Source organism: Saccopteryx leptura, chromosome X (genome assembly GCF_036850995.1).
Source record: "Saccopteryx leptura isolate mSacLep1 chromosome X, mSacLep1_pri_phased_curated, whole genome shotgun sequence".
NCBI classification, from domain to species: domain Eukaryota; kingdom Metazoa; phylum Chordata; class Mammalia; order Chiroptera; family Emballonuridae; genus Saccopteryx; species Saccopteryx leptura.
The window spans coordinates 77,073,041-77,092,441 of NC_089516.1; the positions used below are offsets into that span (position 1 = coordinate 77,073,041).

The following is a 19,401-nucleotide window of genomic DNA, read 5'->3' on the forward strand; positions in this document are numbered from 1 at the left end:
AATCACCAGAATGATTTTGTGAGCCAAGCTTCTCTAATTTTGACCCTGGAACCCACGCCTTGTTGAATTATAATGTGGACAGAAAAGTGGATACAAAGAGGGAGAGAGAGGGAGACGGAGGGAGGAAAAAGGAAGGAGAGCAGAGCAGGCGAGAAAGGTCAGTGTGGATTACATCCTCATTCAGCACCCGAGTGTCGGCTAGAATTACACCGGGGGAGATGGAGTGCCACTCACTTCATACAGTCTCCTCTCCTAGGAAGACAGAAATGTAATATGAAAAAATAAACAAAGAAATGAGGAAAAGAGGGAAGAAATGGAGAGAAAGAAACCCACAATCTTTTGACAAAGAGAAACATTTGAACACCAATTTTTTGAGATCCTTTTCGTCCTGCAGTGTTTACTGAAGCGGAGACACTAGCTTTTGAATTTTTTTTTGTATATTTAGCTACTCTAGAAATTAAATTCAGAGCTTTGCAGTGCTTAATTATACATTTAAGTCATCCATGTATATTTGTCAAAAGCCCTAAATGACAGGAAGTTATTGCAAAACCCCCAGATTACAGTTTTACCTGGATGGTTATTGTGAAATAAATGAACTTTCCTTGCTTGCTTACTTTGTCTACTTCTATTTAGTATGAGACTAACAAATTTAGAGTATATTGGCCTTTCTTTAAACTTTTATTGACTAGAGACTTTGCCAAGGTCACGTGCTCTGAACTGTTTTGCGGCAACACAAAACAAGGATTATAATGTCCTGTACTTTATACAACTTAATTGTTTCAGAAAAAAATTTACACAATATAAAACTGATCTAAATCTTGTGACATTTCAAATTATATGATTTAACATTTTGATAATTTCTGAAACTTGCTAGCAATATCTTAAACAATTTGGGGATATACCTAGTATAAAAATTTAAGCAATTTGCACAAGGATTAACCTTCTCAGAGTAGAGGTACTAGTCCAAGGGCCTGCCACTTTTGTCGCCCTGGCTAAGTGATTTTCAACCTTTTTCATCTCATGGCACACAAACTAATTACTAAAATTCAGTGGCACACCAAAAATATCTTTTTTTGCCAATCTGACAAAGAAGTAAGTATAATTTTAATCACTGGACAGTTATTGTGTTGGCTGTTGCCATTTTTTTTCTAATTTGACAATCTATGGGAAAAGACGTCAGTGCCCCTGACTCAAATAGTCAGGTAGTACATGTTTTAAAATTGCGTGTGTGACGCCAGTTGAAAATCGCTGCCCATAGTCAGCGCTGCCCTAACTTGAGAATGTATTGAAACCCTCTGAGGAGCTTGCTGCTGGGCTCAGCCCCCAGACCATCTCAGTAAGTGTGTTTCTAAGTTCTCACATGATGCTGATGCTGCTTGTAAATAAGTGTGTGGAATTATTCATCACTTATAAGAAATTTATGAGATAAGCATAATTATAACCCTTATTTTACAGATGAAGAAACCATGGAACAGAGAGGTTAAACTAATTACCTGATATTATACATCTAGTATGTAACAAAAGCTGGGATGTGAATTCAACATATGAACGCTGGATCTAGAATCAGGGAACTTTAGACTATGTCTCTCTATGCTCTTTTTTATATTTATTTATTCATTTTTAATTTTTATTTATTGATTTCAGTGAGAGAGGATGGAGGGAGAGAGAGAGAAAGAGAGAGAGAGAAAGAGAGGGGGGGAACATTCTTGTATGTGCCCTGACCGGGAATTGAAACAAACTGGCCACCTCTAGCTTCCGGATGGTGCTCTAACTAACCAAGTTATCGGGCCAGGGCTCTCTATGCTCTTGATTTTACAATGTAATACTGTGAGAGAAGTGGACATTATTAATGCACAGAAGAGGAGCATTGAGGCCAAAATGAATATCTAGGGAAGACTGCAGAAAAGCTACCTCATGGGTTGTAGCCAAAGAGTACTTAAAAATATTTGAATTCATCTCAAGCACTTAGAAGGTGTGTGATCTTGAGCTAATAATGTACTCTTTTGGCATCTTCATTTGAAACTTTGTTGGGTTACTGTGCAAATTAGAGACTACCATATTTCCCCATGTATAAGGCCCACATTAATTTTGGGGTCCGAAATTTGAAAAAGAATGTATTACATAAAGTTATTGAACTCAAGTTTTATTCGTCATAAAATTCAATACAACTTCTTACCCACACGAAAAAGCAGGAAATGCAAGTATAAAATCTAAAACCACTGTATAAGTCGCACCAGTTTTTAGACCCAAGGTTTTTGAGAAAAGGTGCGTCTTGTACATGGGGAAGTGCAGCATAAATAAAGCACAGAGTGTGGCACATAGTAGACACTCAATAAATAATTGACTACTTTGAGTGAGGGATATGATTTTAAGATAGTGATATAAACAAATGGATGAATCTGTGAAATAGTTGCTTGGGCAATCAGAGAAAGTGTTTATTAATATAAACAGTAATAAAGCCTTTGCTTCAAAGATAGGAATTATACATTTATAATGATCCCAATTCAAATAAGTGGCTGTGCTTTGCTGTAACAGTACTTAACTGTTCAGTGGATGTAGCAGTAAACAAAGCATGCATTCACTCATTCACCGAATATTTATTGAACACTGCACTAAACCAGTCACCAAGGAAACTAGGGTAAATACAATAGCCCTCATGGAACCCCGGGAAATCTAGGGGTAGTGGAGGTTGGGGACTGGATGGAGGAAATGGTGATAAAAAGAAACAATAAATAAGGCAAAGCACTAAACTAATCCAGAGTTGGGATTTTTCAAAGTGGGAAGGACAATAAGATAAGGAGGCAGGCAGTTGAGGGTGATGATAAGAGAACAGTTGCCTTCATGAAATAGAAAAGCAATAAAAGTCAGGGAGGAGGGAGCAAATAAATGGAGAAAGAAAAGTAATAAATGTAATAAATGGAAAGGAAAAGAGATACATGACAGATTGAAGATCTCTAAGAATCTTAAGAATCTAGCTAGTGAGTCAGAAGCAGAAAAAATTCTACTCCAGATCTTTATGACTTTGTGAAGCTTTCCTGGATTTTGCCTGCTAGATGACCACATACACAGGGTGGAGCTAAATTATATTGAGTTGTGAGTGTGTGAAACACAGTTTATTCTTGTATTATTATTTATGAATAATTGTATTATTTTTCTTACAAACAACTATAAACCTACTTTTACCCCACCCTATGTAGCAGAAGGCAACTTTTAGGGGGTGGCTTATGGAAATTCCTGACATAATATGCTTTCATCTATACATGAATAGTTGATAAATTGTTTATTTGGATATATAAATATATAATTATGCACTGTTTATTGTATATTACTGTGTAACACACATATTTCTATTTATATTACTTTATATTTATATAATTTTATTTTTGATATATTTTATGACATATATTAAAGTAATATATAATACTGAGTATATTGAACTCTGACCTTCATATGCTGAACACACGTCAGCAAAAGAGAAACGGTACTTGCTGGCCATGGAACTGTATCTTGCCTCATCAATGTAATAATATCTTAAAACAAATCAGAGTATATCATGCATTTTTTGAACTCCTGGCCCAAGAGGCTGCATTTGCCATCAAACTACCTTACAAAAGAAGGTATAGAAAATTCTTTACTGATTTTAAAAGGGCTGCTGTGATCTCTTTGATGATTATCTTTTTTTTTTCTTTTCCAAGTAAGAGGAGTAGAGATAGAGACAAAGACTCCCGCATGTGCTCCAACAAGGATCCACTCAGCAACCCCTGCCTCAGGCTGGAGCTCAAATCAACCAAGCCATCCTCAGTGCCCGGGGCCAATGTGCTCGAACCAACAGAGTCATAGCTGCAGGAGCAAAAGAGAGAGAGAGACAGAGAGAGAGAGAAAAAGAAGGAGGAGGGGGAGGATTGGAAAAGCAGATGGGCGCTTCTCCTATGTGCCCTGACCAGGAATCAAACCCTGGACATCCATATGCCAGAATAATGCTCTACCACTGAGCAACCAGCCAAGGCCTTCTTTGATGATTTTTATAAAGTGCATTAACTCTTAAAATGAGATGTTTGCTTATATCTGCTCAAATAGTTGTGCCATTTTCCCATTAAAACTACTAGAGTTTTGCTGTGAATCTAAAACTGTTCTAAAAATAGTACACTAAAAATACTCGAGTACTGTAAAATGTTTAGTAACTACACTGTTAAGGCAAGGGATATATTTACTGCACCTTCCTCCAATTCTCTGCAAATGTTCTAACAGGCAGTGATATAGGTCTGCATTTTTGCGGCTCAGATCAGCAAGTAATTCTCCAAAATACTTGGGGTCCAATTTTTCAGGGTCATCATCTTGAATTATCACCTGAAGAAAAATATCAACCTCAATTATAAACAATATTAACTGTTTCTAAAATCACAGATGTTTTTTAATATGAAATGAAAAAATGAAATAATCTATTAATACATATAACTCATTACAAAGTCATCACGTGAATCAAGCCACTAAATTTTTTTTGGAGTATATATTTTTCAATATGGGAGGAATTTAAAAGGAAGAACAACACTGTAATAACATTTTTTATTTCATTTCACATAAGTCTAAGTGACCTAATGAATGGCAAACTAGAGTAATTTATATAAAAGTTCTGGATTATAGATGCTTAAATTAAACAGTAAAACAAGCAAATCAAAGTCCCTGAATTTCACATTATTAGCATATGGCTTGCCCATCTGTCCCCTTTTGGAAAAGAAAATGTGAATTATTTGAATTATACTGACTATAAAATAATTCATTTCTTTTGGAATAATTTCTTTCTTCTCAGTGAAAGTCAGCTTGATTTATTAGTATATCTTAAAATTGGTTTAAATAAACCTCCTGAATTCAATGTATTTTTGAGTATTTCTTGTTAGATTCCCTTCATTTATTATTTGGACTGAATATGCCGTCTGACATTGGAAAAAGTATCTCAGGGCCAAATGTTGAAAATTCTTAGACTCCAGAGACTTTTGAAATCCTAAACACAAATTATTATAAATAGTGTACTAAATAAGACCGAGTCTATTATTCATATCCTTTGGTACCAATCTTTTCCATATTGTTACCCACCTTGTTTTGGGAGGTATCAAACAACACTACCTGGAGGTTAAGAACTTAGGTTGCATTTTATACCATCTTTGATATTGCACTTGGGACCAAATGTGCCCTACAAACACACATATTCCTAAATATGTGTATGATAAATGGACTTCAGATTTGACCAATGATACTTCATCTTCAAATTGTCCTCTGGAGGCTGACCTGAAGAAATCACACATGCTGAGGCAAATGCAAGGATTGTAAAGTAAACAAAGATGAGCTTTCAAAATTCCATCTGAGATGTTGCATTACATTTGTAAAATACAGATAAATGTAAAAAGCCACATTCAAGATACAGTATAGTGCCATCATGTTTTAATTTTTTTTTCACATTTAAAAAAGTCTAAATGAATACATCACAATGTTATCTTGTCCATGTACCCTTTCAATGTGCTATCTTAGAATGGTAATGATTGCATCCTAAACAGAGTAGTCTTCTATATGAAGGCTTAAATATATAGATAATCTGGTAAAGTCAATATTATTACACAGTTTATTTAAATGCCATAGAATTACTGTATTTCCCCACATATTGGACACTCCCATGTATAAGATGCACCTTAATTTGGGGGCCTGAATTTTGAAAGAAAAATGTATTATATAAAGTTACTGAACTCAAGTTTTATTCATCATAAAATTCATACAACTCCTCATCACTGTCAAAACTCCCATCCATTAGCTTGTCCTCATCTGTGTCTGATGACAAATCACTATCTACAACAGTGAGCACAAAACCAAGCTTGAAAAAGCAGGAAATGCAAGTAAAAAACCTGCAACCACTGTTTTTAGAAAAAAGGTGCATCTTATCCATGGGGAAATATGGTAATAAGTTATGTGTATTCAGTATAAAACCTTTGAATGCTTACATGAAGACATTCTATTTCTTAACAGGTTCTCTGTCTCAGCAATAGTAGATTTCACTTTCTGGGGCACAGATCACATTATCCTAGCCTCTAGACTTTGCTGACATTCTCATTGCTTCAAATACTCTGTAATTCCTGCTGTGTATCCAAATCTTACTTACCCTTTGAAATCCACCCTAAGATCTACCACCACCATGAAAACTGAAACCATTCTAGCTAATAGACTAATTTAATTTAGCTCTTTGGGCTCAATTATCTTGATTTTTTAAAATATTATTTACATATGTATATTGTGTTCTCTCAACATCTTCTTTCTCCCAAAAAGAAATAAACTTAAGAGTAAAAGAATGAGTCATACAACTTGGTCTATCACACATTATCTAGCACAATACTGATTGAACAACCTACAGTGGCTCATAAAGTACTTGATAAATTGAAATAAGTCATATACATTGTTAGAAGTAATCCTAGATGCTAGCTGATTCGGGAAATAGTTTGTTGGGTTTTTTTTTACAGGTTTCTCTTTTAGAGTAGTCACCCAAGAATAATTAATAAAGCCAAAAAGAGCATAGGCGACACTCAAGAAGACTGAGCCATTATATACCATTTCCCTAAGTTTGGACAAGTCTATTTGTAGCAACTAATCTGAACTCCTTGTGGAGTTGGAAACTGACATTTGAGTTCTCCTTAGATTTCTAGATCATAATATGCTTGTTTTGGCAGTACACATACTAGATTTCCAGATCTTGGCAGTCAGATCCTCAGTGGCAGACCCCTCTCAGGAAACAAAAGTCAAATTAAGCAAATTTGTATTCAGAATAATCACAGATACTTTTGATTTCATATCTCATTCATATATTTCTCCCTTATGGACCATCTATATATTCACCAAACTGGGACTGGCCTAAAAAACATGGTTTCAAAAACGGTTTTAAGAATTAAGATTGACTATAACTGTGGCAGTTATGGGAGGAAAAGGGAGGAGGGTGGTGGAAGAAAGTAAAAGGGTTTAATGGTGAGAGAAGGAGAGTTGACTTGGGGTGGTGAATGCATGGTGCATTATACAGATGATGTGTTATAAAGTGGTATGCCCAGAACCTATGCAATTTTATTAACCAATATCACCCCAATAAATTCAATTTTAAAAATCAGGATGAATTGTCACTCTGGTCCCTATGTATGAGTTGGTTGCAATTTTGTTTGGTGATTGCAAGAATAAAGAGGGCTTGGGGAACTGGGTGAAAAAAGTTCAGGGATCAAGAAGTACCAATTGGTAGTTACAAAAACAGTCACAGGGATATAAAGCACATCATAGAAAATACAGTAATTAATATTGTAATAACTATGTATTGTGCCAGGTGAATTCTGGAAATATCAGGGGGAACATTTTCATGATTGTCTAACCATTATTCTGTACACCAGAAACCAATACAAAATAATATTGAAAGTAAACTCATTATACTGAGTGAAATAAGTAAAATGAAAAAGCTAAGAACTGTATGATTTCACATATAGGTGGGATATAAAATTTAGACTCATGGACATAGAGAAAAGTGAGTGGTTACCTAGGGGAGGGGGGTGTGAGGGAGGAAATGTGGGGGAGGAGTGGGAGAAGGGTATAAAGAGGGACAAATATGAGGTGATAGAAAATTATTTGACTTTGGGTGATTGATATACAATCTAATCAACAGTTCAAATGCTATTAGAAATGTTTACCTGAAACATATGTACTCTTATCGATCAGTGTCACCTTGTTAAAATTAATTTTCTAAATAAAATTAATATATATATATATATAATAAACAGCCATTATAAAGAACTTTTTAAGAAAGCCAAGCTTAACTGGAAGAGGAAAATCTAGTTGTCCTGTCAATGTCATCCCATTGGTCTTTAGGTTATTTTTCTGCTGTAGCCGTCCAGGTAGGTACCATTTTCTGGCTTCGCCTCTCTATGTGTGCCCCTTCCAAAACAAAGTTTCCCAAGTAGAAGAACACAGTTATTTAGCTAAAAATGTTCAAGTACTGAGCTCCTGTTAGAATCTCCAAACAAAGAACTTGATATGCTTAGTGTTTTGCACATTTTTCTCATAGCTGATTATAGTACCCTCATCATACTGTGAAAATTATGGCTCTTTTTTCCTTCAAGTTTGATTCATTTGACCTAGTACTTTCATAGTTACAAATTGTCTTAAAATATTTATTTCTTTTTAATTTTTGCATACATATTTTCCTGTAATTGCACGGTATATCTAGTAGACCTTTTAGGTATGCAAGTCTTTACTCACATGAATCTTAACACCATTACTGAAACTTTTACTCATGTGATTTCTGAGGTGGAAAATTTAGGATGCCCACATGAATCACAGACTCCAAGACAAGGAATGATTTATATTAACACTGTGTTTGTTTTCATAGCTATAAAGAAGTGTTAAGTTACCCAAGGTAAGTAATTTTATTTTCAGAAATTAAAATAATAACCAATATTTATTAATCTCTCACTGTATGTCAGGCATTGAGCTATAAGCTTTATGTAAAGATTAAATGAAATACTGATGTCTTGTAACCTCTACATAATATTGCCTCTGCAGATGTCACTTCTGTTGCTTTTCTTAGTTATTTTGGAATTATACTGTTCCTAACCACACTATTTTGGAGGTTAGCTTTTGAGTTTCTTATTATGAAATGACATTAAGTATGCCTGAAGTTCAGATAGTAAATTTTAATCACCAGAGAAAAGTACAAGCGTTACAATTAAATAATTGTTTCTTTTGGCAAAACACATGTCACAGTGGAAAAGTAGGAAACAAAATCTCACTCCTCAGTGTATATATTCCCTCTTCGCTTTGTACAGCCTAAAATTCACAATAACTTATGAGTATTGCTCAGTAAAATTCAAAACCCAGTTGGGTTCAAAAGTTTGGAGGGGAGAGGAGTCAGCTTCTCACCCACTGTTTTCAATGACGGGACAATGTTCAACCAACACAAGATGAAATTTCTGTACCATAAATGGAATGTGCCACATTTAGCAATATTTTCTATTTCCTAAATCACAGGTCTTTAGAACTTTTTAGTTTTATTTTAACTGTTTGTAGGTGTGTTTTGAGATATCTTGTAGCATTGGCTTAAAACCATGTACTTGTTTTTATAATTTAATACTTTTTTTAAAATTCTTGAAGAGGAATAATGAGGGATAAAGCCATAATACAGTAACATAACCTTATGAAAATGTAATCTGCAAATGGAGCGTAATAAAAGTCATGCTCTTGTTGCCTTGAAAAAACAAATCGAGGGAGCCTCTCGAGCCAACATGAGTTTTAGGTCAGAATAACGGTAGCTCTAATGGACAGAATTTTTTTTTCCTGTTTGACAATAATAAGTTGAGAGCATACTTGAGATATACACATACTCCATATCTACTTTTCTGCCTGGTGAATGAGAGCTATTTTGAATGTCAATCTTGGATAATAGCTTTAACATTTTATATATAAAAAGGGCAGGTATACAAACTGTGCTTAAGAATAGTTGTTCCCAGATACACAATATGTGATATTTCTTTAAAAATTACAAAAAAATAAAAGATTCATTAGCATGCATTGATCAAGTACCTTTAATTAGATCATTCTTTGATTTTAATAGCCAAGCAGTCCAACACCTTGCCTCTAATTGCAGGTGAAAAAAAAAAAAAACAGGAAAACCTTGATTAAAATTGCTGCCACAAATGCAAGGCAAGGCAACAATGTTTAGGTGTAAAAGCAGAGGTAAATTAGTGATCATTCCTTAGAAAATTTGTAGAAAGAAAATGTTTTATAAAGGGAAACCATGGCCCTCACCTCACTACTGCTTTGAAAGTTCTTCTCTCAGTTCTAATTTTGAGTTTTGTTTCGTATTTGTGATCTATGAGATTCCAGGAGTGGAATTTTCTTGCTAACACTTACATTATATTAACTTTGTTATTCAAACATGATATTTTTGACCAACCATATTTACAAAGTTCAGTGGTAATACTTTTAGAGCCTTACAAATAGCAAGCACACAATAGTAATGGATTTTGGCTGTCTATATTTTCTTGCCAGTCCTTTCCCCACAAATGTAATGTCACATATTTGTGACAAATGTTGCTCAACTAGGGATAGTTTATGAGCAAGGTACAGTAACAGCCTAATAGTATATGTCACTGGATGAATTAAATTGATTCTCATTAGGTAACTGGCTTAAGTATGTGCGTTTTTCACCTGTTTAGAAGAGTTGCTTAGCACATGATAAAGTGCTTCAAATGCGATGTTATATAAAAGGGATTATACATAAATACCTAACCCTCTAAAAGGATATGAATATGTTAAGGAACAAAGTCTGCTCCACTTAGATCTTAGTGGGTAGTAACTCTTTGTTTCATGAAAACAAAACAATCACTATTAGTAGAAAGGTTACAATGTATAGATTGTTATCCTGCAAAGCTCATAATGATATGGTAATATTTTTAGATAAATCAAGTTATTGTTTCATTTATTTTTCCTTGCTTTGGGACATTTAATAGCTGTTAGACTGATTGAAACCACAGTTAATCATGTGGGTACTAATCTCTGTGAAATTAAATACATTTTAGGCATCATGTCATTTGCTTAACAGAGTGAAGAAGGAAAAAAAAACAAAAAACAATGGTGTTCTATTTTGTACCACAAGAAGAAATCTTAACAACAGAAAATGTTAGAATTTTAGGTTCTGAAAATTCTCATTATTTTAATCTCCATAGATGTTTTTGTTATAAATGCTACATTATACAGTACCTGGTACTGAGAAGATTTTCAATAAATGTCACTGAATTGATTATACACAATTTTACAATGAAGATTTTACACTTAATGATAGTGCTGTACTTGAAATAAAGGCTTAATTTAATTTTCTCTGCAGCTGCCGTGAAAAGGGAACAGACATTGGAGCCAGAGGCAGGGCTCTCACTCCCAGGTGCAGATAAAAGTAGATTGCCCAGACTCTCTGAATCTCACTTTCTCCCTAGAAAATGCAGGTAACTAAGTACCTACTTTATAAAGTTGTTATAGGCCTGGCCTGTGGTGGCGCAATGGACAGATCATTGGCCTGGGACACTAAGGTCACTGATTCGAAACCCTGGGCTTGCCTGGTCAAGGCACATATGGGAGATGCTTCCTGCTTCTCCCCACTTCTCTCTCTCTCTCTCTCTCTCTCTCTCTCTCTCTCTCTCTCTCTCTCCTCTAAAATAAACAAATAAAATCTTTTTTAAAATAGTTATATTAATACACGAAGCCAAATAGTACAAAATGGTTCAACGATAAATATTTTCATTGCAATAGTAATATAAACACTGAATATTGATATAGCCAAAAATGGGGATTTATGGAACTAAATTCTATGTAGCAGAATTATCAAGAGATAATATATAACATAAATGAATCAAGAAATAGCAGCACAAGTATGTGCACACTACTGAGGTAGACGAAGACAAGCACCATAAGGAAAGCTAAGCTGAGAATGCTAGCCTCTGGGGAGCAGGTGCCCGGGAGAACCGTAACAGGAAACTACTGTCTCTTAATACCTCTTAGTACTATTTGACCTTTTAAGCTATAAACATGCATTACTTTAATTAAAAAATGAAAAAACTTGTTTTAAAAGAGCTAATAAATATCAATTCTTTTTCTGCTACAAAAGTTCAAAAGGACACCCGAGCAGGTGGTGGTGGGAGGCGTACACGGGTGGTGTTGGGTGAAAATGGACCCAAAGCAGATACAAATTAAATTTTTGGAAGGGAGAGCAGGTGACAGAAATCTTCACAAAAGACCTTAATTTTCAATAATGGGAGCAAAGAAGGCAATAAAGAATGGAGAGAGGCATAAGCTATGGGTTAGTAAGGAAGAGACTAGGCATAGCTGCTAGTTTATTGAGCTGAGTAGCACAGAGACTCCGTCGTTAATGAAGGGCTTGTGTTAAATAAACACTGTGGCCAGCTTCCTACGTACTTGTCAAAAAGCCACCTGACACCAAGACCTCTGTTGTCCTGACACTGACTAAAATTAAATTTTCAAATGAAAAGCCTCGCAAGTTGGAGTATTTTCCTTTGGCAAGAACACTATCCAAGTAAGCAGAACTGTTCTTTTTGTATCTTCCCATGACTCCAAAAGGTTCCTTGGAAGCCTCAAGCCAAGTGGGAGAGTTGCACATACTATATACATCATTATTTAAGTCTTTCTTATAAACACCACCTGTATGACGACTTGAAAAATGAGTTCAGCTGAGTCTTTCCCTGTCACTAGCATATGTGAAATGATCTGTTCCTTGCTAATGGCAGCAGAATGATCACAGTGCGTCATTCTTATGTCCCTGGGAAAGAAATATCATCAGTGAGGTTTTGAATTCGAAACCAAAATAATGATGTTTCCAGGGAGAACATACATAAGTTAGTTTTCTGTCTTTTATGTAACTAGTTCTTTTTATTGAATTTATTTGAGTGACATTGATTAATAAAATTATACAGGTTTCAGGAGTGCAGCTTTATACCACACCATTTGTATATTGCATTGTGTGTTCACCACTACAAATCAAGTCTCTCCCCATCACCAGTTATCCTTTCAACCCTCCTCCCCTGCCCTTCATCCTTCCAGTATTGAACAAATCTCAAACTGATGAATAATAAAATAGAAAGCAATTTATTAAGTTACTCAACTCTACCCGTTTTCCAAATAGACAATATCTGCTCTGGTCGAATTTGTGATTAATTGTACTGAACTAATGAAAAAATATAGCATCAACTTTGACACTGGACAAGAATCTCAATCATATCATATTACTCCCATCTCTGATTATTGTTCCTCCCTCCATTCTTAGTTTAAGTTTTATACTTCAACTACTGAAAGAGCTTTTAATTATGTTCTTTCTGTAAATCCTTCTCCATAGCATTTTTTCATGTTGTAGATTTTATAGTTTATGAAGCACTTTCTCAACATGTATTTTTCACTTACATCAACCCTGTGAAGTAGATATTACCAAGTATGTTTTATGGATGAGGATGTTTCTGAGAAATTTAGCACATATTGAGAACAGACAGCTTGAAAGGGACAGAACTGGGACTGGAACATGGGTCCTGCTACCTTGCCACTAGTCCACTTTTTGTTATATCACCAGTCGCTCCCCGCTAGTAAATCCAAATCCAGTGCTCTGTTGACGTTCACACTATTGGTCATGGACTCTCCACATAACTGACTCAGCTTCAAGAAGGATGCTTAATAAGCTCTGGAGTCAGGCTACAGATATGGACTCCTGGTGCCGCCACACGCTACTTGTGCAAGATTTTGCAAGTAACTTAACCTCTCTAAACTTTAGTTTCCTTATCTGAACTGTAATGGTAAGAATGGCACCTTCTTCATCTGATCAGTGTAAGAAGAAAATTAATCAATATGCCAATCTATCTTGTACAAAGCTGCTAGGATTAACCTCTTAAAGCAGTGGTCCCCAACCTTTTTTGGGCCACGGACTGGTTTAATGTTGGAAAATATTTTCACGGACCGGCCTTTAGGGTGGGACGGATAAATGTATCACGTGACCGAGACAAGCGTCAAGAGTGAGTCTTACACGGATGTAACAGAGGAAATCTGGTCATTTTTTAAAAATAAAACATCATTCAGACTTAAATATAAATAAAACGGAAATAATGTAAGTTATTGATTCTTTCTCTGCGGACCGGTACCAAATGGCCCACGGACCGGTACCGGTCCGCGGACCAGGGTTAGGGGACCACTATCTTAAAGCACACCTATTCTTGATCTATGGTGGTGCACTGGATAAATCGTCAATCTGGAATGCTGAGGTCACTGGTTCGAAACCCTGGGCTTGCGCAGTCAAGGCACATGCGAGAAGCAACTACTACTAGTTGAGGCTTCCCATTCCTCTCCCCTTTCTCTCTCTCCTCTCTATAAAAAATAAACAAATAATGAATAAAATATTTAAAAAAAATAAAAACACACCTGTCCGTATTTTCTTACTTAATAACCTTCACTCACTCTTCATTATCTACCAAATAAAGTTGAATAGTTTAAACGTAACATTTGGACCTCATGATCTAGCACTCCTCATTCTATGTCTTCCTTTCCATACAAACCTAACCACTAACTGAAAACCTATTTCTAAAGCCCAAAATGTCAACTCCCAAACCTATAAAATTTTTCATGTACTTGTCTCTTAGGATGTCAACTCCATGCCACACCGCAATACCACACAGAAAAATGCGCTCACTCTTCAAATCCCAGTTCAATTCCTGCCTCCCCAGCAAAGCTTTCTTTGACCTCTTAGCTGAAATTAATTTCTTCTCTCCTCTGTTCCCAAAGCACATTGCTTGTTCCTCTTTTATGACAGACAACTCTTTGCTTTATATTATGTTTTATGTGTTTGCCAATTCTCCTTTTTGACAGTAAACACAGAAATGTGACAATGTTTTAGCCACTTTTGTATTTTTCATAGTATTTGGCATGAAGATTTAACGTTTAACATAATAATTAGTACTAAAAACTAATAATTACCATTTATTTGTTAAGTATTTACCATTGGCACTCAGCTATGATAAGTGCTTAATATACAAGATATAATTTCTTCTTAGAATAACTTATAAGAAATAGATGATAAATATTTTACAATGTGGAAACTGACACAAAGGATTAGATGGAACCGTATGAAATGGTTGCTATTTGACCAATTTTGGCATGTTAAAAAGATGACAATTTCAAATGACTTAACCTAATAAGGTGGTTTTTAATGATTTTTATTAACCCGTGTAATGTACTCAATTCAACACCATCTGGCTATGCCTTAGTATAATTCTACAGACCAACATTTCCATACATGATATTTAGAGAAAAGATCATTTTAGGCATTTTTAGATTGAAAAATGTGGATTTTTAAATCATTTGTGTTTCTTTTTGATGAATATGGCTAAAGTGTACATTTCAGATTCACAACTCTTAGAAGTAATCTCATGTACATTTAATATAAAATGATCAAATTCTTATATGATATAAACAGGCTTCTTTATTTCTTCTTATTCTTGTTCTTTTGTCTTTTAGGAAGAGCTGTCTATAAAAGGGTCAATTTGAGCAAGTTATTCTTTACCAGAAAAACATCTAAAAACATACATATCTTATTGATTCCTCATTGTTTGTTATTGTTGTTAGTTTTACCAAGATACAAGAAAAAGCTTTTTTCCTTTAACACTTGCATAGCAGATGTTGACAAGATTCCAAAGTCTTCAGAACATAAATTTGTCACTGACAATTGTATCTCAAGAGATTACTGCTTAGCAACTAAGTTTTAGTTTCTATTTTGTTGATGTAGTATACAATAAAATGTATGCATATTCTGACTAGATTTAATATACCATATTTTCAAAGAAGACAAACATATAAGAAGGATTTACCAGCCTGTGAAACGTGACCATTACAATCATCTTTGATAATATCATTTGTAATTCGCTGTTCATTTAAACACCATACATACCTCATGAAAATATTTAATTCTTTAATATTTTTAATATTTTACAACCATTAGGCCTAATTTAGAACTAGAGGCCACCTAGAAATTAGGTTTTTATTAATCAATTCATGACTTCCTTTATAGATTTAATGTATTAATAGACCTGAATTATTTTGCCTTTTGAGAGGAAATGAAAATTTATTTTTAAAATGCCATAACAAAATACAAATACCAGTGGTATAACTCTTCAATGTTTTGATGAAAATTTAATATGGGTACCTGTACAATGGAGTATGAAGGATTTAAGAGTATTATTTCAATTTTATAAGGTATGAGCTGATTGATCTTACCTGTTCATGTGTATGGCTTGGTTCCCCGTGGCACAGATCACTTCCGATGCTTGTAGAGATTGAGTCACTTCCTGTGATGGTTTGGATTTGCTGGCTCGAGTGGGATTGTTGACAGTGTGGAGAGTGGATGATCTGAGGCTGTTGGACAATGTGATGATGGCACTGAACCTGAGGATAGCATTCCTAAAGTACATGTCAAAAACAGCCACTGAGTATAAAAAAAATTACTAATCAAGAAAAACCTGCCTGATCTGTGGTGGTGCAGTGGATAAAAGCATCGACCTGGAACTCTGAGATCTCCAGTTTGAAACCCTGGGTTTGCCTGGCCATATGGGAGTTGATGCTTCCTGCTCCTCCCCTTTCCCTCTCTCTCTTTCTCTCTCTCAAATGAATAGATAAAATCTTTAAAAAAAGAAGAAAACCCAACTGAAACCATTATTTAATGTGTTCTTTCACAAGACAATTGAAACCCTAGGATTTGTAACTTTATGATGTGATAAATTTATTTTTCTTTATTTTTATTTTGTTCATTGGGGGTGGTATTTGTTAATAAAATTAAATAGGTTTAAAGAGTAAAGTTCTGTAATACACCATCTCTATGTGGTTTAGTGAGTTCACCACCCAAAGTCAAGTCTCTTTTCAACACAACTTAGCTCCATTACCCTCTTCTACCTGCCCCCCCTTTTCTTCTAGTGATCACCATGCTGTTGTCTGTGTCTACAAGTTTTTTCTTAATCACTTTAGCTTTTCACCCAGCCCCCCAACCTCCACCTCTCTAACAGTAGCTAATCTGCTCTTGGTATCAATGGGTCTGTTTCTATTTTGTTTATTTGTTTATTTTGACCAATTTCAATTTATTCTATTGGGGGAAATTTTATTGAATTCTATTTTTATTTGATCAGTTGATTGTGACCACCCAAATACTTACTTAAATTAGCCAGCATTTTAATGTTCTACTTACATTTATCACTAAAACTATAATGAATATTAACATTAAATTACCTTTCTTTGACAATTCAACAGGTACTTCAGCATCTAATTACATAATAATACTATAAAACTGAAGTTGTATATGGAGATAAAATTTGAAAATAATATAATGTAGTGATTTCCAATGTCAGGAATTACAGTGGGGATGTGCAAAGTTCTTACATTTATGAAAAGAGAGGATGAATTAAGACAAATATTCAAAATCAGTAATAGAAGATTCAAATCCAAAAAATATGGATTCTAACAATGACTATCACTTCCTGTGTGATCTTGGGAACATGTACATGCAATCTTTATAAGCTTCAGTTTTCTCATTTGTAAAAGTGGAAATAGTGTGTGTCTCATTGGGTTACCATGAGGAATAAATAAACTAATGGATGATTATCTTAAAATTACACAACTAATTAGTAGCACAATTAGGACTAGATCTCAGGATTTCTAGATCAGAGTTCTTTCAGAATATTAAGCTGAATTTGTGCTGTCTTTTAAATATTCTGGAACTTCTTTTTAAACTAAATCTTTCCTATCTTCTTTCTCATTTGTCATGGCATTTTTTCCCCTCATAAGTATAGAGAACATAATAAGAAAAGACATCTGGTGATTTCAGTTTGGGGACTTTCAAGTTTATTTGAATTTCTTACATTATGTTGTTATCATTCTACTTTGAGAACAGGCATCTGATAGCCAGTTTTCAAAGAAAATAATCGATTTGGAATCATAGTGCTACATTCATGCACATACAATTAACTGTAAAAGCATAAACTCAATGCTCTATTTCCTTTGACTGTGGAAGCTGACCTGTATTAACAAAGGAAAACACTTCAGACCGTCAATTTTGTATCTGGAACCACTTCAAACTATGTTAAATGGAGAAAGTAAGAGGCACAAGAATAAATATAGCGTGCTCCTTTTGTATTAAATATTTATAAATGTGTATGTGTGTGTATATATATATATATATATATATATATATATATATATGCTTTTAAATGCATAGAGTAAAAATCTTCCAAGAGTGACTGCCTCTGGGAAGAGTACAAGAGGATCAGGATAGAGAGACTATTATTTCACTGTATACATTTTTTTCTTTTTATACTCTTTTTGTACCTTTTTACACATTTTATGCTTTGAAATTTTTAACCATGTGTACGAATTACCTTTTCATGGATACAAAAATATTTTGAAAGAAGAAAAAACATGTAAAGAAACATTTAACAAATACAAACTGCCTTGGTAGACATATAAGCAGATAATAAAGGTCATAAAATTAGTTTGTAGAATTATTTTCTCTCACTCTTTTCTTACTTTCTTTTATCAAGTGAGAGGCAGGGAGGTGGAGAGACAGACTCCCACATGCGCCCCGATCGGGATCCACCCAGCAACCCCATATGGAGCCAATGCTCTGCCCGTCTGGGGCCGCTGCCCCATTTTTCAGCACCCGAGCTATTTTAGCAGCTGAAGCAGAGGCCATGGAGTCATCCTCAGCGCTCAGGGCCAGCTTGATCATTCTAGCCATGACTATTGGAGGGGAAAGGAGATGGGGAGGAGTAGAGAAGATGGTCACTTCTCCTGTGTGCCCTGACTGAGAATTGAACCCGGGACTTCCACATGCGGGGCCAATGCTCTAATGCTGAGCCAACTGGCCAGAGCTCTCTACTCCTTTCAAACAGGACGCACTTTACAAACATGTGAGCACTAAGATGTCTACAGTTTAGAAGTCTGACTGTATACTAATCCAGAACTCTTACACATAGTTTGGGTGTAAATGTGTTATCTGTTATTTTATCTTAAAAAACACCTCCATACAATGAATTAGGATAAAGTCAGAGTGAACATCTGAGAAAACTTTCACTTGGTGGGTAGCCTGTACACTACCGAAATAGAATTTCCACTGAAAATATATAATGTGTTTCTTAAAAAAAGTCAGAAAACAATAAAAGGACACAATAATATAGGACAAGAAAGAAAACAAAACCCATTTTTCAAGTATCTTCCTTTATGAAAGTATCAGTGGCCTCTTGAATAGAATGGGAACAGTCTCTCCATCTGGGGTGCCTTATGGCTCCCCAGAGCCCATTCGGCCTCTGACCCACTTATTGGTATCCGTGCCATGTTAGTAGGTTTGCAGTTTTCAAGTCTCACATCTGACTACCAACACTGTTTTACTCATACTTTTGAATCATATCACAAGATGCATTTTAAAGTACAGGAGATCCAACACTTCTGCTTTAATGTCTTTTTTTTTTTTTTGTAGAGAAAAAAATACAGAGTAAAATACATATGATTGGATACTATCTTACACCTGGTACCGCTTAAGCAACCTTTCATAACAAAACCTCTTTCTTGGACAGGTCTCATCTCCTAAGAGCTAGTCTTATTTCAATTAGTCTCTAATTTCACATTAAACAGGTTCATCCCGACCTTGGCTGCATCCTGCTCACCCTACAGTATTTCTATCACTGAGGAGACTCCACTATGTCAAAGCAGGTGTACTTTGGTCTGTACGCACAGCGCCTTTACTGGGGGCTATCTCCATGACGGTTCCAGAACACCCAAATCATTTAAGTCATTCACAAGAAAAGTGAAAAG

The 19,401-nt window shown here is 35.0% G+C and overlaps 1 protein-coding gene across 1 annotated transcript in view; it reads right to left on the reverse strand.

The window, feature by feature from the left end:
* Positions 1 to 19,401, reverse strand: part of POF1B (POF1B actin binding protein) — an 83,568-nt gene that overhangs the window by 31,660 nt on the left and 32,507 nt on the right. The window contains exons 6-7 of the mRNA XM_066356955.1: positions 15,823 to 16,005; positions 4,217 to 4,347 (exon numbers count right to left, since the gene is read on the reverse strand). Coding sequence (XP_066213052.1) covers positions 4,217 to 4,347; positions 15,823 to 16,005 — 314 coding nt within the window. The remainder of the gene's footprint in view (positions 1 to 4,216; positions 4,348 to 15,822; positions 16,006 to 19,401) is intronic.